Source organism: Bicyclus anynana, chromosome 2 (genome assembly GCF_947172395.1).
Source record: "Bicyclus anynana chromosome 2, ilBicAnyn1.1, whole genome shotgun sequence".
Classification (NCBI taxonomy): domain Eukaryota; kingdom Metazoa; phylum Arthropoda; class Insecta; order Lepidoptera; family Nymphalidae; genus Bicyclus; species Bicyclus anynana.
Window position 1 is genome coordinate 15,394,471 of NC_069084.1, and position 23,559 is coordinate 15,418,029.

Below are 23,559 nucleotides of genomic sequence, written 5' to 3' on the forward strand. Positions count from 1 at the left end.
GCTTCAGTTGTGGGTTTTTCATTCATCGCTACATGCCCCCCGGCCCGCGCGGCCCCTCGGGAGTGTTACGAACGAAGTTGCTAAGCTATAGTCCCGTGATTTCCCTTGATAATACGGGGATACAATAGCCTGTGACACTCACAAGTTACGTGGCTTTCTAGTGATAAAAAAAATTCAAAATCGGTTCAGTAGATCCAGAGAATATACCCCCTACATTACCACAAACTTTACTTCTTGATAATACCAGTATAGATATTTTTTTAGTAAATAGTGACGAGTGAAGCAAATGGCGCACTAAATTGTTATTAATTTTATCTCGATTGAAAACTTCATTAAACCTTATGAAAATATTGTATTTTCAGCGCAAAAAATGTTCTCCGAAACCCGCCGGCTAAAAGACTCGTATCCCGAACGAGAAGTGCCGCGCTCGCAGCACACGTCTGGAACGTTTTCCGGAACCTCCTCCTCCGGAACTTCCGGTTCCAAACAGAAATCGGAAGATAAGACTCGACCAATGAATTTTGCGGATGCGAGAGTTTTCTTTCCGGAGTCATTCGTAATACCCCGTCAGAGGCCTAGCGAAGTTATAATCAAGAGCACATATTCAATACGTAAGTGTTTTGATAAATTGCTTCAATCTATTTACTTCTAGCTTACATACGTTATTCGCAAATTTCTATAAAATGTAAATAATTTCGGACTTAATACCCACCCTTGCATTACTCCAAAGTTATTCATAAATTAATAATAATTGAAAATATTGTTTTTATTTTGGTAGTAACTATTTGCATACAGTAAACAAAAATTTCAATAGTTTAATTATATTGGACTCGAATTTAATATCGAAGCTTTTGGTACAGACAGAAATATATTGTGGATTTGTCGAAAGCGTTTGACTTAGCCCACCATAATGTATCTTTTGCAGCAAGCCCCCAATCGAGCCCGCATCAGTTACCAGATGACATCTCCCGCAGCGGCGACCAGTTGGGTGCCATCAGTCCTCCTGCTGAATATGCTCACTCCGCACCTAGATATATAAGGTTTGATCAAACTTCACTTATAACATCATTTTAAGTAGATTAGAATAGTTAATTATAAAAATAAAAATATTGAATAAATTGAACAACTTATTTAAAATAATTTAGAATGAACTATCTTAAAACTTTTGATTTTATTCACTCTATTAAATAAATTAGATTATCATATTAATCGTAAGAACCATTGATTGAAGTTGCTTTCTTTAATGTTTCTGAATATAAATGGCAGTGAAAAATGAAAAGATATAAACATTTCAGATCAAATTCTCATTCGCAACCGAGCGCCCGCGAAGATGATAGCACAAATATCAATAGTCACAAATCACTGCCTGACTTGCACGCTCAAGCGCACGTATATCCTGAACAGTGAGTATACACAATCTATCTATCTATACTATATATAGACTACTAATACTAATAAAAGACTAGAAATCGAGTGTCTATACTTTGACCAAATTTAACTAAAATCAAGTTAGGGCGATTAGAAATGAGCAATAGAATACAAAATTCTTTTTTTTTAATTTTCTTGTCTGTCTGTCTGTCTGTCCTTCTGTCTGTATGTTCGCGCTATTCTCTGGTTCTACTGAACGGATTCTGATGCAGTTTTCACAAAAAGATTAAGCAAAGTTCAGGGCAACATATAGGCTTTGTTTCATTAAGATCGGACAGATAGAAAAAAAGTTATCTTGAAAAAACCGGATTGCTCAAATTGATTCGCAGGCGCTATTTGGAGAAACGAGTTTTCCACTAAAACTGTGTAATATCGACATTAAGGCACATATTCTATACTCAACTGACCAATTTGTTTGTTTATTTGGTTGAACGTACGAAGCTAATCTCAGGAACTACTTAAAAGTTCAGGTTCAAACTGAATAATTCTTTTTGTGTTTAAATAGTCACATTGTCTCATAATCTATACTTTTGTCAAATTCTGTACATAGAAGATATTTTAAACTGTACATAAAAAATTATTAGAGGGCATTATACAATCGATACAAAATATTTATTTCGATTTCTTGTCTGTCTGTCTGTCCGTATTTTTTGTTGACCGGGCATCACGCTGAAGCTACTGAATGAATTCAAATGAAACTTAGCACGGTATGAGAATATAATACGGAGCAGGATAAAGTATACTTTTTATAACGAAAATAAAATCTGAAGGCGGTGAAATAGGGGTTAAAAGTTTGTATGAAAAGTCCTCCTTTTATCCTGGTCAATTTACCCAAGAACAAAAAACGCGCGGCCCTGGGTATTTTACCCAATCACAAAAAACGGAACGCGTGACTACGGCTGGGTATTTTACCCAAGCAAAAACGAAGCGCGGCCTTCGGCCAGGGGTTTGTGATATGGCCACTGATCGTGGCTACGGCTGGGCATTTTACCGATGCACAAAAAATAGAACGCGCGGCCATCGGCCGCGCACTTTATTGTACACCGGCCTTCGGCCGGGGGTTTGTGATATGGCCTCTGATCGTGGCTACGGCTGGGCATTTTACCGATGCACAAAAAACGGAACACGCGGCCTTCGGCCGCGCACTGTTTTATAGCCCGGCCTTCGGCCGGGAGTTTGTGATAGGGCCTCCAACCGTGGCTAAGGTTGGGCGTTTTACCCAAGCACAAAAAACGGAACGCGTGGCCTTCGGCCGGGGGTTTGTAATATGACCTTTGATCGTGGCTAAGGCAGGGTATTTTACCGATGGACAAAAAACGGAACGCGCGGCCTTCGGCCGCCCACTTTATTGAGCAACGGCCTTCGGCCGGGGATTTGTGATGTGGCCTCTGATCGTGGCTACGGCTAGGCATTTTACCGATGCACAAAAAACGGAACGCGCGGCCTTCGGCCGCCCACTTTATTGTGCAACGGCCTTCGGCCGGGGGTTTGTAATATGGCCTCTGATCGTGGCTACGGCTGGGCATTTTACCGATGCACAAAAAACGGAACGCGCGGCCTTCGGCCGGGGGTTTGTAATATGGCCTCTGATCGTGGCTACGGCTGGGCATTTTACCGATGCAAAAAAAACGGAACGCGCGGCCCTCGGCCGCGCACTTTATTGTGCACCGGCCTTCGGCCGGTGGTTTCTGATATGGCCTCTGATCGTGGCTACGGCTGGGCATTTTACCGATGCACAAAAAACGGAACGCGCGGCCTTCGGCCTACAATATACCCTACTTTTTTATGTTGTAGTGTGAACGTGGTAGTAGGAACAGAGTCAATAGGACGGTCCCCGAGACGGAGGCGGCATTCTGCTCACCATCGTACTGCGTCTTGTTCTTCTAAAGGAACTAGGTGAGTTCCTCCATAATAATATATTTATAGTTTGATAATAAACTATGATATATTTTCTAAATTTCAAGAGTTAAGTAACTCACTAATAGTTTATTTCTAAGCCGACTTGTTTCTTTGTCAATCTAACTGTGATATATTATTTCTCAATATTCCTTTTGAATTTTCTCACAACAATCCATTTTTAGTTAGCGTGAGTTATCTATGTGCCCAATCCCAGCCCTGCATTGATTTACTTACTTTCTTATGTTTTAGATCGAATCACTCCTCCCTCATGTCATCCTGCGACGCTTTTTCTGAACACCCATCGCCTGGTGAAGAAAACTACCAATCATACAACAGGTAATGAATTATTAGTAGTAGATGTAACGCGATCTCTATATGGCGGTGCTTCACCTTTATCAAGTGATGTTGCACAGTCCTCAAGTAACTTTTATAAGTATTTGTTGCAACACCGAAGTGATTCCACTACCTCGTTTTCGCTACTTTTAACGTAAAATAGATAGTTAATTTTAGTAGAAATTTAAAAATCGACATCCGCGAAATCCGAATTATATTTTACAGTGTATTTTAAGGTATACCTACCTAGATCCAGGCAAGTTGCAATTAGGTATAAACCAAAGTATTAGGTTCCGTGTTTTCACTTGCGATTGTAATGGTGTCAATTGATTGTACTATGGTTACTCACCGTACGTTGCAAACATTCAAAAGTGTGGTACAATACATAGCTCAACTTATCGGCTGCGTACTATATATAATACAAATACACATGTGCTTTGTTCCAGTCGCTGCGGGTCATCGTTCGCGCGTGACTCAGGCGGCTCAAGCGGCCACTACACGCAACGCAGCGCGCCGCCGCACGCGCGCGACAATGCTACCGCGCACCATGAGAGAAACAGGTTTGTTATGTTTGCTCTCTGACTGTCACTTAAGAGACAATTTACTGTTTAAAATAACAATTTAAAATAAAGTACACTCTGAGTTTTACAGAATTCTGGATTTTCGTTTGCTTATTTTTCCTAAGTCTTTTTGGTCCTTCGAGCCGGATTATTGCTCTGTGTCACATAAGATTATAATGTGATACAGAGCAATAATCAAATACATACTTATTATAATATCTTATCGAATACATACTTAAGATATGTATTCGTCTATTACTTTCTCAGTCTACGTTCTTAAGACAGGAGGCAGAGAGGACGAGCGAGTACTGTCCACACACAAAGATATAATATCTACGATACTACGATTCCGACTGTCGAATTCGAATGTAAGTCTCAAATACCTGATGTGAACAGAGTAGCGACAGTTTGTAAGTGTGTAACGAGGCGCTTGGTGTTCGAACCTCGGATTGTTTTGAGTCTTTGACTAGGGACAAAAACCGATAACATTCGAAAGTCGAGTGAGGTGAGGTGAGGTTGCATTAAGTGAAGCTCAAGTTTCTGCCTACACTGTCGTATTCGGTTAACTTCGATCAACTTCGTGAGTAGTTTATTGGGGATGTTAAACGTTAACCACTTGACTCCTAAATGGACGACCCGTCGCCCATCGTATCCGTTACGTGACATGTAAAAAAATATAAAGTAAACTAAGGGCAATAGGCGAGCACAGTATCATGCTCCGCGTTATAGAGGAATATAAAGTTTTTATTAAATGGCTCACAACGGTAGATTAAAACCGCATTCCCTGACTGTCGGCTTCTTCAACGCAGACGGGCTTTTCGATAAAATACTGGGCAGCGAATGGTTAAAATATGACTACCCACAATGACATTAAAAATTCATTTCAAACTACGTCGGAAAAATATCTGTATCCCATTCCTGAAACCTAATTTTGAATGTGGAATACTTTCAATGTGCAGAGCGTACGCGTCGTGGCAGGCCAACAACGGCAGCGCGCTGGAGCAGTGCTACGTGTCGGCCCCCCCGCAGTTCCAGGACGGCGCGCCCTCCCCCCCGCCGCCCTACGCGCCGCACCCGCACCCGCATCCGCACCCGCGCGTCGGCATACACTTCCAAGTACGGCACTAGTGGTCTAAGAGCTTGTGATTAATATGTATATAAAAATATTTTTAGATGTTTTGTCCAAAAGTTTTTTTTTGACAAATCGCCCGAATGGACAAATCTCCAAATGAGGGTCTGGAGTTGTGGATCTTCAAAATTTGCTATATCACAATATCACCATTGTTACAACTCTATAGACTACCTTACTTACTACACCAGTTACTTATAGCGTAACACATATCTTCAGTCTCCAGGTATCGTCCCTTGTGCCACGATTTAGTCTGTTTAGAGTTGTCGTTGCGAGTGCACTACCCGCAGTTACTACATGCACTACTTATTAATCCGTAGTGTTGACGTGAGAAGGCTATACCAAAAGCGGCGATACCATATATGGATATTCTGTGCAGGCAAGCGCTCCCCCGCCGCAGTTCCAAGATGAGCCGCCACACTACGACTACGGCGACTACGACTGCACGTACAAGACGCCGCTCAAGTGCCTCAGCGTGGGTAGAAAGGAGTACGCCAACACCAGGGAGTACACCAGGTGACGCCATGCATTCGCTCTAACGACCGCACCGCACTACAACTGCGGCGACTACGACTGCACGTACAAGACGCCGCTCAAGTGCCTCAGCGTGGGTAGAAAGGAGTACGCCAACACCAGGCCGCACCGCACTACAACTGCAGCGACTATAAAGACAACGTACAGTCGTACAAGACTCTCACTCAGCGTGAGCAGGGAGGAGTACGCCAACACAGAGATGCTTTAATCTTACTAGATTAAGAAAAGATAGAAGACCAAACGGATTCGGCGCTAGGCTTACTTTTGTCGTAGTTTAGTAGTGTAGTACTACAGATGGCGCTTTTTAATTAAATTTTTCATAACACAGTTTATTCTCCAAGACCCTAAGACTAATGTTCCTATCTCTCCATCAGATACCACGAGCCCAGTACGGAGTTAATCAGTAAACAGCCGCAGTACCAAGAACCCCGAATGCGGACGCGAGTTGAGGACAAAGAATATGTGAATACCGCGCAGGTAATGTTTTTTTAAAAAACATTTAAATTAAAAGACAGACTGAATTTCATAAAAATCTAGATCTTTGATTGCTTAAATTTTTTCGAACCTTTTTGGCCCTTCGAGCCGGATTAAAGCAAACGAGGCGCGCATATACGCGTGGGAAGGATTTTTTTATTTTTATGGTCGTTATCAACCCTTATACGACTCACTGCTGAGCTCGAATCTCCTCTCAGAATGAGAGGGTTAGGCCAATAGTCCACCACGCTGGCCCAATGCGGTTTGGCAGACTTCACACACGCAGAGAATTAAGAAATTATCTGGTACGCAGGTTTCCTCGCGATGTTTTCCTTCAGCATTTGAGACACGTGATATTTAATTTCTTAAATTTTTATTGTTAGGCTGAGATAATTTCAAAGGTAAAACATTAGAGGTCAATACATTTTTACGGTTAAAAATCCTCTTACACATGCCTCATCAGGTGAGCGCTTTCTGTTTGTGTAAAATACTACTACTAATAGGTGACTAATAAAGATAATTCATTATATACTTAGTGCTTGTGTCCTTTCAGATCTGTCCCCCAGAGGAGGTGACGTCGCCTCTTGGCACGTTCAAACGCCAAAGGTGCCTTCGATACAAGCAGAGGCGGCCCAGACCAATTTTGCGCTCAAAATCAGACATATCTGACAGGTTTGAGAATTATTGACAATATTTTGCAGTACTATAATAAATACCCGGTTTGTCCATTTGTAATCTGTATCCTTTCGAAGAGTCAACGCCGTCAAATTGACAAAAAAGACTTCAGGACGAAGACAGAGAAGTAAATAGACAAGTGATTGGCGTGCCGTTCTAAGTAAATTGTCACTGACACTGTCACAATATTTAGACTTTTTAGATAACGGTACACTCGGTCATGATAATTATTATCGTATTGCCTTTTTACGAATTCTAGAGTCCACGCATAGGTTGTTCCGTTTTACGACATTTTCACTTTTTATGTATGTTTACTTCTCGGTCTACGCTTTAGCAAAATTTGCTAAGTAACAATGTTGCCATTGTAAAAGCATACTTGTCAACTATTTATTTGCCAATTTATCTGTATACTTTAAAATACTACGTAAACGTAAAAATACTAGTTCTGGATAAATTAAACAACAACACTTCCTGGTATTTGCTCAGTTCTGACTTAGATGAAAGTTTATTTATGTTGCTCGCCTACTTATAAAATACTCCCAAAATTATGTTCTGTTAAATTGGTGGTTGACGTTTACGGGCCGACGTTACCGAGTGTAATGTATCATTTGGAGTATTTAATTTTTTACGACGGGAACCAATTACCAACGAGCGATTCGTTTTTCACTCACTTAACGCTATTCTGTTTATTAAGTGAGTGAAAAACGAATGTGAAAAACAATTGTACGATGTTTTAATAACGCGACAGTGTTATCGAATTCATCTCTATCTGTAGTAGCGTGTTAGATAGATAGCGGTTTCGAAGCTCATATTATCTATTTATAAACACATCGCGACAGACTATAAGTTGCACTAATACCCGCTCTATCTATAGTAGCGTGTTAGATAGAGTCGGTTTCGAAGCTCATATTATCGAGTTATAAAAAGATCGCTACAGACTGTAAGTTGCACAAATACCGGTTTTGTAACGTATTACTTAACGCTCTGTAACGCCAGTCAGGGCCTACCATTAAGAAGTTAGATTAATAAATAAATTTAATAGACTAGAAATAATTATAATTTATTTTAGGTACAGACGCACAGACGGCCGAAGCCCAGCTTCAGCTCCTTGCGATGGAGAAGATTCCCCAGACAGCCCATCCGGAGAGTCTGTTAGACTACAGCACTTCTTTGATTATTTGGGGATGGACTCGAGACAGTATGATGGACTTATAAAAGATGGCGACGAGGATAGTCCGGTGTTCTTTTCATCTGCTTCAACGGTGGACTCAAATCAATTAGCTGCTGCTGCGGACTATACGGTAAACGGACTATCTACTTGTCATATAGCGAATTGTTTTAGCGAACTCGTTTCTAGATTTTAAAAAAAAATCCTTTTTTGGAGACCAAAATTTAATTAAGATGTGTTAATTTCCCTCTCTTTGTAATTTCATATATTTTTCACACACTCGTCCGAAAGGACTACTTTAACTTTAGAAACGCATCGTTTTTTATTCTTCTTTACAAGTTAGCCCTTGATTACAATCTCACCTGATGACGTGATGTTGCAATCTAGGATGGAAGTGGGCTAACTTGTGAGGAGTAGGATAAAATCCACACCCCCCTCGGTTTCAACTCGACATCATACCGGAACGCTAAACCGCTTGGCGGTACGTAGCCTCCCATCGTATTGTTTCTCTACAAACACATTAGTTTTAGCCTCCTTGACCGTTGACGTAGGGTTTTTAACCGACTTCAAAAAAAGGAGGAGGTTTCTCAATTCGACCGTATATATTTTGTACTGCAGCCATACGCTTAGTATTCAGAGATGACTATATATTTGGTAAGAACTACGCCTGAACAACGAACTCATGTGAATCTTTTTCTTTCAGGTCCAAGGGCCAGGAGTTCAAAAGCAGATCTATCGTAACACAGAACCGCCGAGTGTGGTAGAGCGAAATGCTAGGATTATAAAATGGCTGTGTCAGTGTCGCAAAGCTCAAATACAACCGCCTCAGTAGATAACGATTTTATACATAAGTAAAGTGATTTAACAGGCAATAAGTTTTATTCAAAAGTAGGCAGTATTGGCGTTGACTTGATTCAATAATGATGTGTTTAAGGTTCTCTATATTATAACCAATACCAAATGGCGCTAAATGCATCATATTAATTTTTTATATTATAATTGGCTCAAAAGAAATATCATAATTTGACATCATTGTAATATTATAAGAAAACTAGTAATGGACAACGTGTCCTTTTTCTTTTTCACAAATGAAACTATGAAACTGTTTAATGTTGCCAGTTTGTAAACGAAACCTGGCTAAAAAAATGTTTGCCTGGCAAATAAAATGGCTGGTTTGTAAACTAGACTTGAATTTTCTTTTCATTAGAAAACGAGTACCTTTGTGTTCGAAGATTTGATATCAATACGTGTTCTCTTTCTGCTCTATAATATCACTCAGAAATTTTAAGGCTTGTATACGAAATGAGCACGCTAGAAAACGAAAACTCTAAGGTTTATTTTATTGTTCGTGTGATGGTTACATTCTAATATTAAGAGAAGAGATAAAATTTAATAATAACTATGATAGCTGACGTTTTGAATATCGACTGTTAATTGTATAAGTGACCCCTGTTCACTAGTTTAGGCGAATTAAATTAATGAATCTTACAATTATTATAATAGCTATAATTATATCAAATTATGCTTCAGTACATATGCCAACAATTCCATTAAGTACAAGGAATACAATTTACAATTGAACTTAATGTTAAATACATTAATTTTTTATTTACATAGAGCAGATGTTATACATACGCACGTAACATTATATTGTGGTCGGTAACATAATGGCAGACGTACCTACCTATATTCTATATGTTGTTTTACTAAGAAAATCATTTTAGACCAAAACAATAATAATAGATAAACTTCATGAAAAATATTTATTATTATTATTATTAATCTAGTCAAAAATATTATTATAAGCTATATTTTTTTGTTTATAATGCAATCGTTGGCACTGTGTACTTCATGATAGTTAGTAAATCTTTATTACGACTTAAATGAATACATTTTAAAGGTAGAGAAAACGTATGTTATTGTAATTTGTTGAGAACATTTTATAATGTTAACTTACTCGGTTTTACAAAGGGATACAGGGATACTGATTTCTGTTTCCACAAGGACATGGTAAAAAAGATACAAAAGGATAAGAAGGACTATTCCAATCTGTTAATTAACTTCGGCCAAATATTTATTTTATGGTGTGAACTACGACTAGTTTAACAGGTCTCTGTCTATCACGTCAAATGTCTTGGAAAATGATCTGATAAATGCAGTAATATGTCTGATTTTAAATCATCTTATCTGCAACACTCAAACATCCTGATGATGACAACAGATGTTTCATCCTTTTTAACGTCATTCATTGTAAAGATTTACTTAACACATTTATTGATATAGATAGGTGATGTAAGTAATAATTATATCATATTTTTGAAAAAATTAACACAAATAAGTACATATTCGAATAAAAAAAATAGCAAAAATATTTTCGTCTTCGAAACAATGTACAAGACGCGAGCTTAGAGAGCCTTCTAAAATGAAATACAAATACTGGGTTCAAAAATCGATAAAACACATTTGTTAGATGTCGCTAGTAAAATAAAATTTCAATAAATATTAATTTAATGAAAATATAAATTAAATTAAATTTACGGTGACATTTCTTGAAATTATTGTTTTAGCACTAATTTCGAGGATGGATATGCCAACTTCGCATGGTTTCTGCTGTAAAAACGGGAATAATTATAAAAATCAATTATGCTTTGTTATTGGGTATTTTTTATAGTACCTAGCTTATTAATGTTGCAACATTTTATCACATAAGTAATATTTACCGCTTTTAATCATATATTTGAACTTTGTTCCGTTGTTTATTTCTTTACAGAAGTATTGTAATGATAGGAGTGTTATATTTTTAAACGTGATGGGGAAAAAGTTTATAAACAGGGAAGTGGTTTCTTAAAATGAAGGGAAAGTTCCTTTTATTTAGACTTGTTTATTTGACTAGATTTTCGCCTGACTTATAACGACATTGAAATGACAAAGTTGAATTGACAACGATCTTACTGCTATTCTATTTCAAAATTAATTCGTTCACACGTATAATATGTATGCAAACTTTATGATGTTTTGGAACATCGTGCGTTAAGCTACGCAATACAAGATTTTATATATCAGCGGAAACGTAGCCTCACGCGTTATAATATGTTATATTGCATCCTATGTACATTGTACAGGTACACTAGTGATTTTTTTCTACAAGTATACCTTAATATGGTTCATTAACTCACTATGTTATCAGATGTAAAGACTTTAAGTTTGGCAGGAATATTTCTTGTAGCATGTAAAAATCAGCTAAAAACGGATATTACATTGTATTAGTCTGGTTTATGGAATTAACATTTAGACAAAGGCGCGGGCGTTTTAACAAAATATTGTTGTATTTATTAACCAAAAATTATTGATCTTGTAGATTTATTTTGTTGCGATCCTGTTTATCAGAAATCGTCATAAATTGTTTGTAAGTTTATTCAGTAGAAACCATTAAAGGAAAGTAATAATAATTTTAATGTATTTGTAAAAAATGTTCCTGTTACGGATTTGTCATTATTCATAGAGTTAGATAATTTCAAATTTGTATTAAATCTTAATGTAACTTAAGATAATGAATAATAAGTGATTTCATGGGCGTAGTTAAAGATATCGAATAGAGTACCTACATAGAATAATTTTAACCAAAATTTTATTTTTATTTACTAGATAGGTATACTGAGTTTTAATTAAAATTTTATTATCTTTAGTCATATTCACATTTAATTCTTTGAAAATAAGGATATATTCGATGGCCACCACAGTAGCCTTTCATCTAAATAATCTCGCTGGTAATCCACTATTTTATTAATTTCAATAAACTTTCTGTCACATTTAATTATTTTACTTCTGAATAACATTGTGTTTAAAAATACACTGAATTAGTATTCTAGATACCTTTTAACTATGCCTGTGAACACTAAAGATGTATATTGATTTATATTTTCAAAATCGGGAGCACAAAAAGGATCAATCTTAGCTAAAACATGCTTTTATATTTTTGTGCCAAAACATGATATCACAGGATTGTTTAATCATATAGTTACATTATATTTGAATATTATAAATTATCATACCTTGGTAAATATTGCTACTAATTCGGCTGTTCATAATGTCTAAATAAATCCTAAATAGACAATATTAGTTTACTATCAATTTTTATAAGGTATAGGACTACTTTTGTCTTTGTCTTTTTAGGAACAACATGTGCAATCGAAATTAGCTATGTTGTAACAACAAACAAAAAAAAGGTTTTGTGCAAGTTACATTTGTTACCTGAAACTAAATAGAACGAATACTTTGCAAACTACACGCCTATTATTAACAGCCTGGAATTTTTGAAAAATGAAGGAAGTATAACACTAAGCGTAAGCCTAAAGTTAGTATGAAAAAAATATGACAATATCACAATAAAACAAAAATATTCTAAAGTAATAATTATTAAATAATCATTCCGATGTAACGGTCTATTTGTAAATACGTTAATGTGCACGACTTTATTTACTTCCGTTTCAGAAAATACTTAAATGTCCGTTTAAAAACTCTTAAAAATTTGGATTAATTTTCCATATTAGGGAAATTAAATTTATATTCGGGCAACATTTATCTTATTCTAAATTGTTGTCCGTTATGGAAAACAAACATAGGTAATTCTTATTACTTACTTTATTTCACAATAATTCTATGACTAATTTTATGGTTAAAATAAATATGACTCTATAAAAATCTAGCTATGTCAAATTAATTTACCTAAAAAAATAGTCTTAGAAACTGGCCCTATTTCTATCCTCAATAATTAAAAATTCTCACTTTGGAGGGTAGAATACAAACTTTGCATACTTCAGTCTCCTTATAATTGCTACGAGGAGGTTTACCAAATGTATAAGCTTTTTTTCATAATTCTTTTTTTCTTTAATTATTCAATGTTTTAAAAATTACTCTGATATTCGGACAAACACAAGTCAAACAAATGGAAGTTTATCAGTTCTGGAGTTATAGTAACTAACCCGAAGTTGTTTTATATTATTTAAAAATAAGCGGACACTTTATTAGCTGAATCCTAAATAAGCGCTGGTTTTCTTCCCTCTACCCTGCATACATTTAAGTTTGGCCTACAACATTTGTGTAAAAGACTGCCGATTCCCTATTTGTTGTTTCTGTGATATACCTACTAACGAATAATTGAATGGTGTGTATGTTTTACTATATTAATAGTGTCCAAGTTTCTGACATACATTTAATCGGTCTGTAAGAGTCGCTGTACAAAGAATGATGCATTTCTTAAAAAGAAAATCTATAATCTGAGTATAATTTATTTGTCTTTAAATTATTGCTCATCTCTGCTAAGAAGAGACAGCTATAATAATGTATGATGCAACATTCTATGTCTGTTGACTATAAATAAGTATGAATGGTTTTAACCCAATACATAGTAAGGTGAAGTAGAATTATCTTTTCTTATTATTGCGTACTAAAATGGTTAGCGTTACAGTATTAGATTGTTTAGCATTGGATGCTTCCATTATTTGTGTAAATAAGATTTACGTACTTTGTTAGAGTTTTAACGTAAAGAAAAAACTTTATTGTGGTCTGATGAACATTTTGTTTTATTTATATGATTCCTCCCAAGCCTGTTCAAGCAAGTTCCTTCCCTGTGTTTTAATCCGTGGCTGTTTGAATGACATTAATATGTCGATAGTGATGAAGTTGAATAGATGATGATCAACTAACCTGAACCATAATAATAAATATGTCCATTTTTATGGTCCTAAGCTTATAACATCGTTAAACTGCTAATTTATTTGATTTAATCTAATGTCCTCTATACATCCTTACATTTAATCTAGTATCCTTCTTACATACACAACCTATCTGTACCGACTCGTAAGTCTATGGTTACAATACAATTTTTGACTAGGCTCAAGGTTCAATGGCTTATCCTCTAAAAACCAAACGAGAATTTTGTACAGTAATATCACTAACATGAGCCTGTGATGTATCCGATTTTCCCTTAATCATTTGTATATTTTTATATGGTAACTTTAATTATTTTAATATTTACACACGCTACTCATTTGTCTATTTACTTTCTTGTCTACGTATATTTCCACTGTCAAGTTGAAGTATAGCGTTGCCAACTTGTGAGAAATTCCCCAAATTGTGGGTGTTTGTGAATTCGTGGGGATTTTTTTCTGTAACCATCTAAAAATCAAAACTAAAATATTTTATCCAACAAACATTATTAAAATATAATAAAATATATTAAATCTGAAGGAAAAGTATGTACTTATCCTTGAAATTTTTAATAAAAATTAAAAAATTAATTGGTATGTATCAAAAATGCATTATTTTTGTATTTTGCTTCATTTTACAAATGAGGAATTTTTGGGGAAAGACATTTTCTTTTCTCAATTTGAGGTATTTGATATTTCGCTTTGGTTTGTGGGACGGAAATAATAAGGTATTGGCAACGCTGGCCTAATGTCAAACTGTCAATTGTCATTGTCAAATTGACAATATCAATTGTCAAGATTGTGTCGCAACTCCTAATGGCGAAATTAGTTTCATAGTTTATTTTTATTCTAAAAATGAGAAGTGTTTACGATCTAATTTTATTGAATGTGGAGTTTGATAACTTTGAATATGTAGTCATGAAAAGCGTTTGTTGAATCGTCTGGATAAAATAAATCCTAAGCTCAAATCTATATTTTTGTGCAAGGTTACACAATAATAACTGGTGCAATTTTTATAATAATTTGAAATACCAATTGCGTCATACTATCGCAAAAAAACAGCGTAGATACTTTACGTCCGTTCACTTCAGATTCAGTTTTGGAAAGGATCGCGTCTGCGTGAAGTGTTACTTCATATTTTTGATGATATTAGAAGATTCTTGGGAGATGCCGCCTGAAAAGCGCGGGAGGCGAGGGGTCAGCGACGCGGACGACGAAGATGACGATTACCGACGCAAACGAGATCGTAATAACGAGGTAAGATAAAGCAGCTGACTTAATTTGTAAACCTAGCACTTTTAAAGTACCATCTCTTCCTTATACATATTTCTCTCAATAGATGTTTAAGATGATGCACAGAGTAATATAGATACAGAGTGAGTCTTTACAAGCAGAATGGTGTGGCCGGTGAAACCCTTGAAAAAAAATCAAACACCACACATCTCCTTGACATCCGCTTATACAAACTTTTTTTATAATTTGTATTAATTATAATAATCAATAACAAAATACTCAATTTTATTTCTTTAGTTTTTGTTAATAGTTTTTAAAATATTTAAACACATACGACACCATTTTTCTTGAATAATATTCAAAGTTACTAATGTGACGCTTCGTGCTGTACTGACACTCTATCTGCCTATTATTAATTAATCTGTGTTGATGCTGCATATTAATTATAACACAAATAGCAGGAGGTCAGACCGTTGACGATAGATTATAATAGTAAAACTGAAACTGACTATGGTCCTTTGGAGTTGTTATGTCTTATTTGTACTGGTAATATTGTTAATTGGTACGTCGGCCAGCATCTACTTTTTGATAAAGGTGGTCCAACCCAAAATTTTTTAATCCATAGAATTATTTTATAAGGCAAAACAGTGTTTGCCGGGTATGTGTTGTGTAATATAAAATCCATCTATAAAGTATAATTTTATTTTTTTGAATACATCAATATTCTGTCAGAATCTTCAGTATCCTTTGGCAGAAATTCATACTCAAAACAACCAGGCTAGCTTTATTTTTTTTTATTGTTTCATTTGTACAATTCTTTTTTAAATTGTAAGGGAAAATTCAAGGAAAAGTCAGGTTTTTAAACCTCCTTAAGTTAAAGCTAACTTGTTGGGAGAAGGATGAAAATCCACACCCCTGTCGGTTTCTAATTGACATAGTACCGGAATGCTAAATCACTTGGCGGTACGTCTTTGCAGGTAGGGTTCCAGCCACACCTGGACCAATTTAGAAGACCTCAAACGGCCCAGCCGGGTATCAAACCCAGGACCTCCATATTGTAAATCCACCGAGCATACCACTATGCCACAGAGGCCTTCAAAATTTATTAACTGAAATCATTTTACTGTTCCAGGCAGTCAAAAAGAGCAGATACAAGTCAAAGCAACGGACACAAGAAACATTTACAAGAGTGAACAAACTGAAGGCAGAAAATCAAGCGTTGGAAGAAAAAGTTAAGTCTTTGACTAAGGACCTTGAATTTCTCAAGAAACTCTTCATGGAGTATGCAGCTAAATCTGACCAGAAAGATCCAAAATTTGAGGGCATAGACCTTGAAAAACTATTGAAAGAGGAGCCAGATGATGAAACAGGCAAAAGTAGTAAATCATAACTCTCTACATATTAGACAGAAATGTATTTCTCCATTTCTGCTTTTTATTGCTGCAATTTTAGATTAAGATGATAGTGGTATAACTATTGGGTGTCAAGACAGTCAGATGGTATAGTTACACCACCGGATGATTGAGTGAAATTTGAGTTCATAATTTCAGCAAATAAAAGAAAAAAGGATAAAAGAAAAAAAGGAGTATGGGCATTCCTGCCTAAATACAACAACATGCAATATACCATTGGATAGGATTCTTTATGTACTTTAATTATTATTAATAAGCTTAAAAGCTCCTTATTACTGTGTGGAAAAATTATGGCTCGAAAAAGACCAACAATATTTTTCTTTAAAATGACTTAAAATGCTATAACAAGCTTTACGTTATAACTGGTTACTGGCAAAAATCAATATAAAATCCAATATTTCTCTGTATTTATAAAAATATATCTAAAATGTTAATTGCAGTTGTAACATATCATATGCACGATTTATTTTTCTATATGGCAATTTCAATATGGCACTTTTAAATTTTCATGTAAATAAAGAATGACTTTTTTTGGCATAACTTTCACACAGCACTCGGGTACTTCTTGCCATAAAAAAAGTTAAAGTACATAAAAAAGCTTATCCAATGGTATATTGTATGTTGTTATTGGTAATTAGGCAGGATCCCATACATTTTAGGCGGTTCGCCTTTGAGTCTTACGGATTCATACAAAAATCTATAGGTTAGAAGATTTATATCTTATCCACACTGAATGACATTATATGACAGAAAAGTGGAATGAAGGCCCATTCTTCATTGTTGCCTGTGAGGGTGACAATTCGATCAGCTAAATATATGGTTGACCCATTTTGCAAGTAAAGTTTATAATTTACACAACTTTATCAGGCACAGTATGCTAACATGTGACCTTCGACATATGTTATGAAGAGAATACCAAGACAAAATTTAAACCTCACAAAGAATGAATTTTGAAAATAAAAAATGAGAATTAACATCACAATATCATATTTATCAGTCATCGTTCAGACATGTGACGTCAGTTACTGTTGAACAAGCTAAGATGAGTCACAATTCAATTTATACTTAAGATTTACATACATAAAAATAGAGTGAGTACATAAAAAACATGTGTATCTCGGGATGCTTGACAGAAGTGGTAATTTACTACATGTGTGAGAGACAGAGTGGCGCCGTAACGCGTTACGTTACAAAGCCGTTTACCCTCCCATAGGTAGTTATCATTTTAATAATTAAAATTAGTTTTTAACAAAGACAACAGAATATATCTATAATTTGGCAAGCTCAACTAAAGCTATTTGGGAGTATCTAGGTCAATAGTTCAAATAATGCAATAAAATTACCATGTTCTATGGATGACTTGGAAATAATCATCGCTTAAATCTTCGCTTAAATCTTAAGATTACTTTCAATTATTATTAATGTACAGAAAGAGACAGTTTAGGGAAGGATATATATTTTAAGCATAGATATAAGTTACAATTTATTTATATAATTTTTTTCATGTTATGTGATCTTTTTTAATACTTATACACATTTTAAATTGGACATAATGCAGTTGGTTCAGAAATAAATTTATTTTTCAGTATAAATGACTTATTTTAATTCCCTGCTTAAAATAGGACAGTAAATTAGTAAAACCCAGCAATATAACAAAATAATGTATTTATTGCACTTAAATAATTATGTACAGCCATTTAATACATGAATTTTTACTATAACAATGAGCAAGTTGGCATTATTCATATTACAATTTAAATAAAAATTAAAGATGTAGGATTTTACAATTAAATATTATAATTAAAAGTAGTACCTTCATTTAACAAATGTGTACATTTTAATTAGTTGGTTGGTATACATCATCCTGGTTGGGAAAATATTTTATTAATAATTGTAACCAAATTAATTATTTATTTATGATGATGATGATGATGATGATGATGATGATGATGATGATGATGATGATGATGATATCTATTCTAGGCTTATTTGTAAACGGTAAATAGTATACTTTAATGCAGATTTGTTAGTCGAAATTTTGGTTGGTAATATTATTAATTTAAAAATAAAAGGAGGATGGCAAAAGTGGGAGTCACACTCAGAAGTGTCGTACACTCATACATTTGTATTAAATAAAACCATTATTTTACAAGATACTTGTATAAAAATATTGAGATTTTGCAGAACGGGAATCAAGATTACTTCTATACTCAGCATAGTAAAATTGTTCTACTTGTTGCCTGAGACTGAAAGGCCTTGTCGTATTTATAAAGCAATCACGCAGTTGTATGTCAGCTGTGTTGTTTTTATCTCTGCGTGATCAAATCAGAAATGAGGAGTTCTGCAGAAGAACCAAAGACACTGACATGACAGCTTACAGAGTCGCGAAACTGAAGTGACAATGGGCGAGACACAGTTCGATGCCGAGTGGACGTTGGGGTCCCAAATTGTTGGAATGGCGACCTCGCACTACAAAGCGCAGTGTTGGCTAACCCCCCACCAGGTGGACTGACGACATCAAGCGAGTCGCAGGGATTCGCTGGATGCAGGAGGCTCAGTATCGTGATGTTTAGAAGTCCTTACAAAAGGCCTATGTCCTGCAGTGGACGTCCATCGGCTGATATGATGATGATGATTTTTTTTAAACAAACAAAAAGAATCCTAAGGGCACAGAATTTTTTCTACCACATTCATTTTTGATGTTTGGCATGATAGAAGTACTAGTGCTAGAAGGTAAAAACGGCAGAGGTAGAAGCTTCTGTGTCTATTTCCAAACATTAATGATACCGTTTGCAGAAGAGCTGACTAGGTAGCACTTCTTGGCCTCCACCGGGGAGATAGCCATATGTAGAAGCTTCTGACTATTTCAGCACATCGACGACACAGTCCGCAGAAGAGCTTGTTGGCTTTGACCAGGGTGATGGCCAGAGGTAGAAGCTTCTATGATTACTTCCACACATTGATAACACCATCTGCAGATGAGCTGACCAGGTAGCACTTGCTGGCTTCCACCAGGGTGATGTCGGTGATGGGAGCCGTGTGGTAGAAGCTTCTGGACTCGACGGTGCGGTACACGTTGTCCTCCTGCAGAGAAGGCGGCACCGACGAGTTGGACTTGCACACCTCTTGGATCACTGTGGTGCCGTCAATTATGCGACTTCTGAAAATTAAACAATTATAAAGTTTTATTAGCTGACTTCAAAAAAAAAGGATGTTCTCAACTTGATTGGTATATATTTTTTTATGTATGTACTACGATACTCGACGCCAGAACCGTTTTGAGAAAATGTCTCTTTCCAGGTCCCATAGTCATCATGTCAGGATCTGATTAAGGGATCCTGGACAAATCGAGGGAAACTTTAGAAAATCGTAGTGCGTTTAATATTTTTTTTAATTAAGTATTTTAATGTACTACAATTTAATGAAGCTGTGTTGAGTTGATTTGATGATGTAGCCGAAACAGACGAGGGAACTCTTCAATTTTTTACAGCTGCTACCTTGTGTTTGGGCTTGATTTATTTGTATTGATGGGAACTTTACATCTAGATAGGTTATTAGGGGTCTGGTGATAAATACGAAGGACAGTAGAGGGTACACCTCAACGGATTAAAGTAGGTAAAGGCAATTCACTACCTGTACTTGAGCGCGTTGAGCTGGTCGTGCGGCGCGCCGAGCAGTACGTGCGAGTCGTCGGGATGCTGCAGGTCCCACAGCCGCAGCCGCTGGTCGGAGCCGCCCGAGATGAGGAACCGGTGCCCGTCCCTGCTGCCGCAGTACAGGGCGCTCATGTAGTGGGACGCCTACCAACAAATAACACTCGTAATTTATCCTACTAATATTATTAACGCAAAAGTTTGTATGGATGTTTGGATGTTTGTTACTCTTTTGTATCGAATGGTCCACTTCTTCCTGATTCTGTAAGTGCCGTAGGCTCCTTAATAAGACCAGTTCCCTTAGCCAAGTGGCACGTCGATTCTTTTTCTACGATCGCTAACGCTTCGAAAACAAGACTACAAGTTACGCCATTCGCGTATAATATAACGAGGTTTACCACAGGGTTGTACTGCAGCGGCTGCGCGCCGGCGGTGGCGGGCCATAACGCGTGGGTGCGCTGCGTGGACTCCAGGCACCAGGCAGCCGCGTCGCGCCCGCCCGCCGCCCACACGCGCGACGACGACCCGCCGAAACCCACTATGCGCCGGATGCGTTCCGCTACGACAAACTTTAGTAGCAGAGATAGAAGAAAACAAATACCCATATGCCTTTAACAGTATTATAAACAGTATAGTCAGGAATCCGTAGAACATTTTTTACAACTGATTACTATCAAGTTAATTTTTCATTTTGATCAAAATTTTCATTTACGAAACTTCATGATTCTGATAGCTAACTGATTTACCAGCAAAATTTCAGAGCATCGGAACGAGATAATGTATCACGCAATTTCTCAGACCAATTATTGTATAGGACCTGCCTCGCTAGACGTTACTTTTCTGTCAAAGTATATGATCAATATATATATAGTATAGAATCGATGTTAAATAGTTGTAATCGTGTTCGTCGGTTAAAGAGCTCCGTAAAATACCTTTTTGTGTAATTGACTTGTGTAAAAAACGGGCAAAAACTTCTAGTTTAGTATAAGATATATACAAAATCTAAGCTCGTTTTCCTCAGAAAATGACAGACAATTTTGTTCGTGACTATAAGTGCGATACAGGTCCTTCTATAATTGGTCTGAGCGCAATTTGCAGGACATTATGGCTGTTAAGCTGAATAACTATTAGTTTATGGGAGCGCGCGTGTGGTGTAAAAAGGTATATGTAATATTTGTACACGAAATATAACAGATAGTTGAATGTACAAACTAAATAACAAAGAATAAATCGAATGCGTATGCGACGCATTTATGACGTTGAAATGAGAGACGCGATTTAGCCGTAAGAGTGGTTAGCCGGTTAAGCCGTTTAACGTACTCTGGCCTAGTGGTTGGCCCCACTAGGCCAGAGTTCGTTAAGTATTAAGTATTTATAACACTTTACAAACAAAGGATTATTGTATCCCGAAATATAACGGCTCTCATTGGAGAGTCGAACTGGCGCCTGGGTGTCGAACTCCTGTCGAATCGTCATTGGCTAAGTGCTTCAACAAGGGTTGGCATTCCATCTGCGTTACGTAATTGACGTAATTGTAACACAAAGGAATGTTGCGTGGCTTTTGTACAATGCAGCTTAAAGAGTTATAAATAACTTACAATTATTGTATAACCTAAATATTAATGCATCGCTACAAGTTAAACAACAGTAAAAAAAATATGGTTAGTAAAAACTTTTGGTAAAGTACCCTCCTCCCAATTTGTATCAATAATATCTTCTTATTGATAATGTTCCGTTAGAACAGAAACAAATCGAAAAATACTTGGGCCTAAGATTAGATAGTTATCTTAACTGGAATATTCAGATTGAATATCTAAGGAGCAAATTAACAGCAATGTCTGGCACTATCAGAAATTTAACACGATGTATTCCACGTGAGCTTCGTTACACTGTGTATAATACTTTAATTAAACCACATCTAATATATCTTATTGAGGTATGGGGAAGTGCTTCCAAAACGAGATTAACCCAACTACAAACTGCTCAAAATAAAATAATAAAAACACTTTTCCAATATCCTTTCCGAACATCCACCAAGAAGCTATTTATTGAAACTAAAATTATGGATATACATCAACTTTATATATATAGCACGTGCATGTTTATCAAAAAATCTTTAAACAAGACGATCCACACAAATATAATTTTCACCAAAAGGAAAAATAAAACTCGCCGAGCCAGTTTCCTTACTTTACCTGTAACGAGAACAACTTATGGTAAAAAGACCCCAACCTATGAAGGAGCCAAATTTTACAATAAAATACCGACACCAATTAAAAATGTAAACTCACTCAATGCATTTAAAACTAAACTAGCAGATTACATATTAAGTAATCCACAGCAGTTTAAATAATTATGACTGAACTAATGCATTGAGTGAGTAATAGCAAAAAAACATGATGGCGAAGTAATATAAGTTAATTTAAGTTAAAAATTATGTTCTCATGTTAGCGGTTAAGCCTTTTTATGAGAATAAATATTATCTTAAACCTTAAACCTTAAACCTTAACAAGGTTAATTATTAATAGTCTAATAATATAGTAAGTAATCGGTGCTTACGTTTTTTTTTTTCTCTTCCACAGTGGTTGTCTGGAAGAGATCGCTCTTTAGCGATAAGACCGCCATTTGTACATTAGTTTCTAAGTGTTATTATAAGTTATTGTTTATTTTTGTTTTTAATGTACAATAAAGTATATTTCTTCTTCTTCTTCTTCTAAGTACTTAATTAGTATGTTAAATAGGCACTCACAGTTGGGGTGTTTGACGGAGGTGATGGGCAGGCCGAAGCGCAGGTCCCACACGCACACGGCGCCGCTGGACGTGCCCACGGCGAGGTAGCCCGCAGCGTCGGCGTACAGGCACGTGTACACGCCCGCCTTCAGGTCGCCTTGCAGCCTCCACGCGTTGCCTGCAGACGGTGCCACACAGATATATGGTATACAGTCTGACGACGGTCGCGTTGAGCGTCGCGTACGATATGACGCCCGCGTATATTTTTATGAACAGAAGGCATTCATATAGAGTCATGGTAAAAATAAGACGTTACTTGATAACTGGAGTTCAGTTTTCTGTTTGATCCCTTAAACCTACACCCAAGGTCACAAGTCCTAGGACCTGCTCGAGATGTTTCCTCTACCACAAAATGATGGTACAGCCAATGTCGCTGCTACCCGCCGCCCGCCGCCGCGCACGCCACGCACGCGCCGTCCGCGCCGCTCTCCAGCTGGCGGCACTGCGACAGGTTCATGCGGGACGAGCCGTGTGCAGTCTGACGTCAACAGCGGAGGTGTCACTCACCGGGCGCCCTCAGGTCCCAGCCGACGACGGTCGCGTTGAGCGTCGCGTACGATATG

At 36.6% G+C, this 23,559-nt stretch overlaps 3 protein-coding genes across 5 annotated transcripts in view; 2 read left to right on the forward strand and 1 right to left on the reverse strand.

Annotated features, from left to right (window-relative positions):
• Positions 1-13,773, forward strand: part of LOC112049083 (serine/arginine repetitive matrix protein 1) — a 65,938-nt gene extending 52,165 nt beyond the window's left edge. For all 3 annotated transcript variants that reach the window (XM_052887668.1, XM_052887665.1, XM_052887671.1), the window contains 12 exons: positions 363-611; positions 926-1,040; positions 1,296-1,403; positions 3,223-3,324; positions 3,577-3,663; positions 4,107-4,220; positions 5,180-5,336; positions 5,729-5,865; positions 6,258-6,360; positions 6,911-7,029; positions 8,102-8,333; positions 8,904-13,773. In XM_052887668.1, coding sequence (XP_052743628.1) covers positions 363-611; positions 926-1,040; positions 1,296-1,403; positions 3,223-3,324; positions 3,577-3,663; positions 4,107-4,220; positions 5,180-5,336; positions 5,729-5,865; positions 6,258-6,360; positions 6,911-7,029; positions 8,102-8,333; positions 8,904-9,032 — 1,652 coding nt within the window. In that variant the 3' untranslated portion in view covers positions 9,033-13,773. The remainder of the gene's footprint in view (positions 1-362; positions 612-925; positions 1,041-1,295; positions 1,404-3,222; positions 3,325-3,576; positions 3,664-4,106; positions 4,221-5,179; positions 5,337-5,728; positions 5,866-6,257; positions 6,361-6,910; positions 7,030-8,101; positions 8,334-8,903) is intronic.
• A 916-nt stretch (positions 13,774-14,689) lies between these two features.
• LOC112049088 (CCAAT/enhancer-binding protein gamma) lies at positions 14,690-18,145 on the forward strand. The gene is made up of 2 exons (XM_024086852.2): positions 14,690-15,165; positions 16,274-18,145. Exons 1-2 carry the CDS (start codon positions 15,052-15,054, stop codon positions 16,529-16,531), a joined length of 372 nt encoding a protein of 123 aa, XP_023942620.1. The 5' UTR covers positions 14,690-15,051; the 3' UTR covers positions 16,532-18,145.
• A 334-nt stretch (positions 18,146-18,479) lies between these two features.
• LOC112049086 (phosphoinositide 3-kinase regulatory subunit 4) overlaps positions 18,480-23,559 on the reverse strand; it is a 29,561-nt gene continuing 24,481 nt past the window's right edge. Inside the window, exons 25-28 of the mRNA XM_052887676.1 lie at positions 22,956-23,114; positions 20,605-20,765; positions 20,187-20,353; positions 18,480-19,713 (exon numbers count right to left, since the gene is read on the reverse strand). Of these exons, the coding sequence (XP_052743636.1) occupies positions 19,500-19,713; positions 20,187-20,353; positions 20,605-20,765; positions 22,956-23,114 (701 nt within the window). The 3' untranslated portion in view covers positions 18,480-19,499. The remainder of the gene's footprint in view (positions 19,714-20,186; positions 20,354-20,604; positions 20,766-22,955; positions 23,115-23,559) is intronic.

Coding starts and splice junctions, on each gene's coding strand:
- LOC112049088 (XM_024086852.2), top strand. CDS start 15,052: ATGATATTAGAAGATTCTTGGGAGATGCCGCCTGAAAAGCGCGGGAGG. Junction 15,166..16,273: donor AACGAGATCGTAATAACGAG/GTAAGATAAAGC, acceptor TTACTGTTCCAG/GCAGTCAAAAAGAGCAGATA.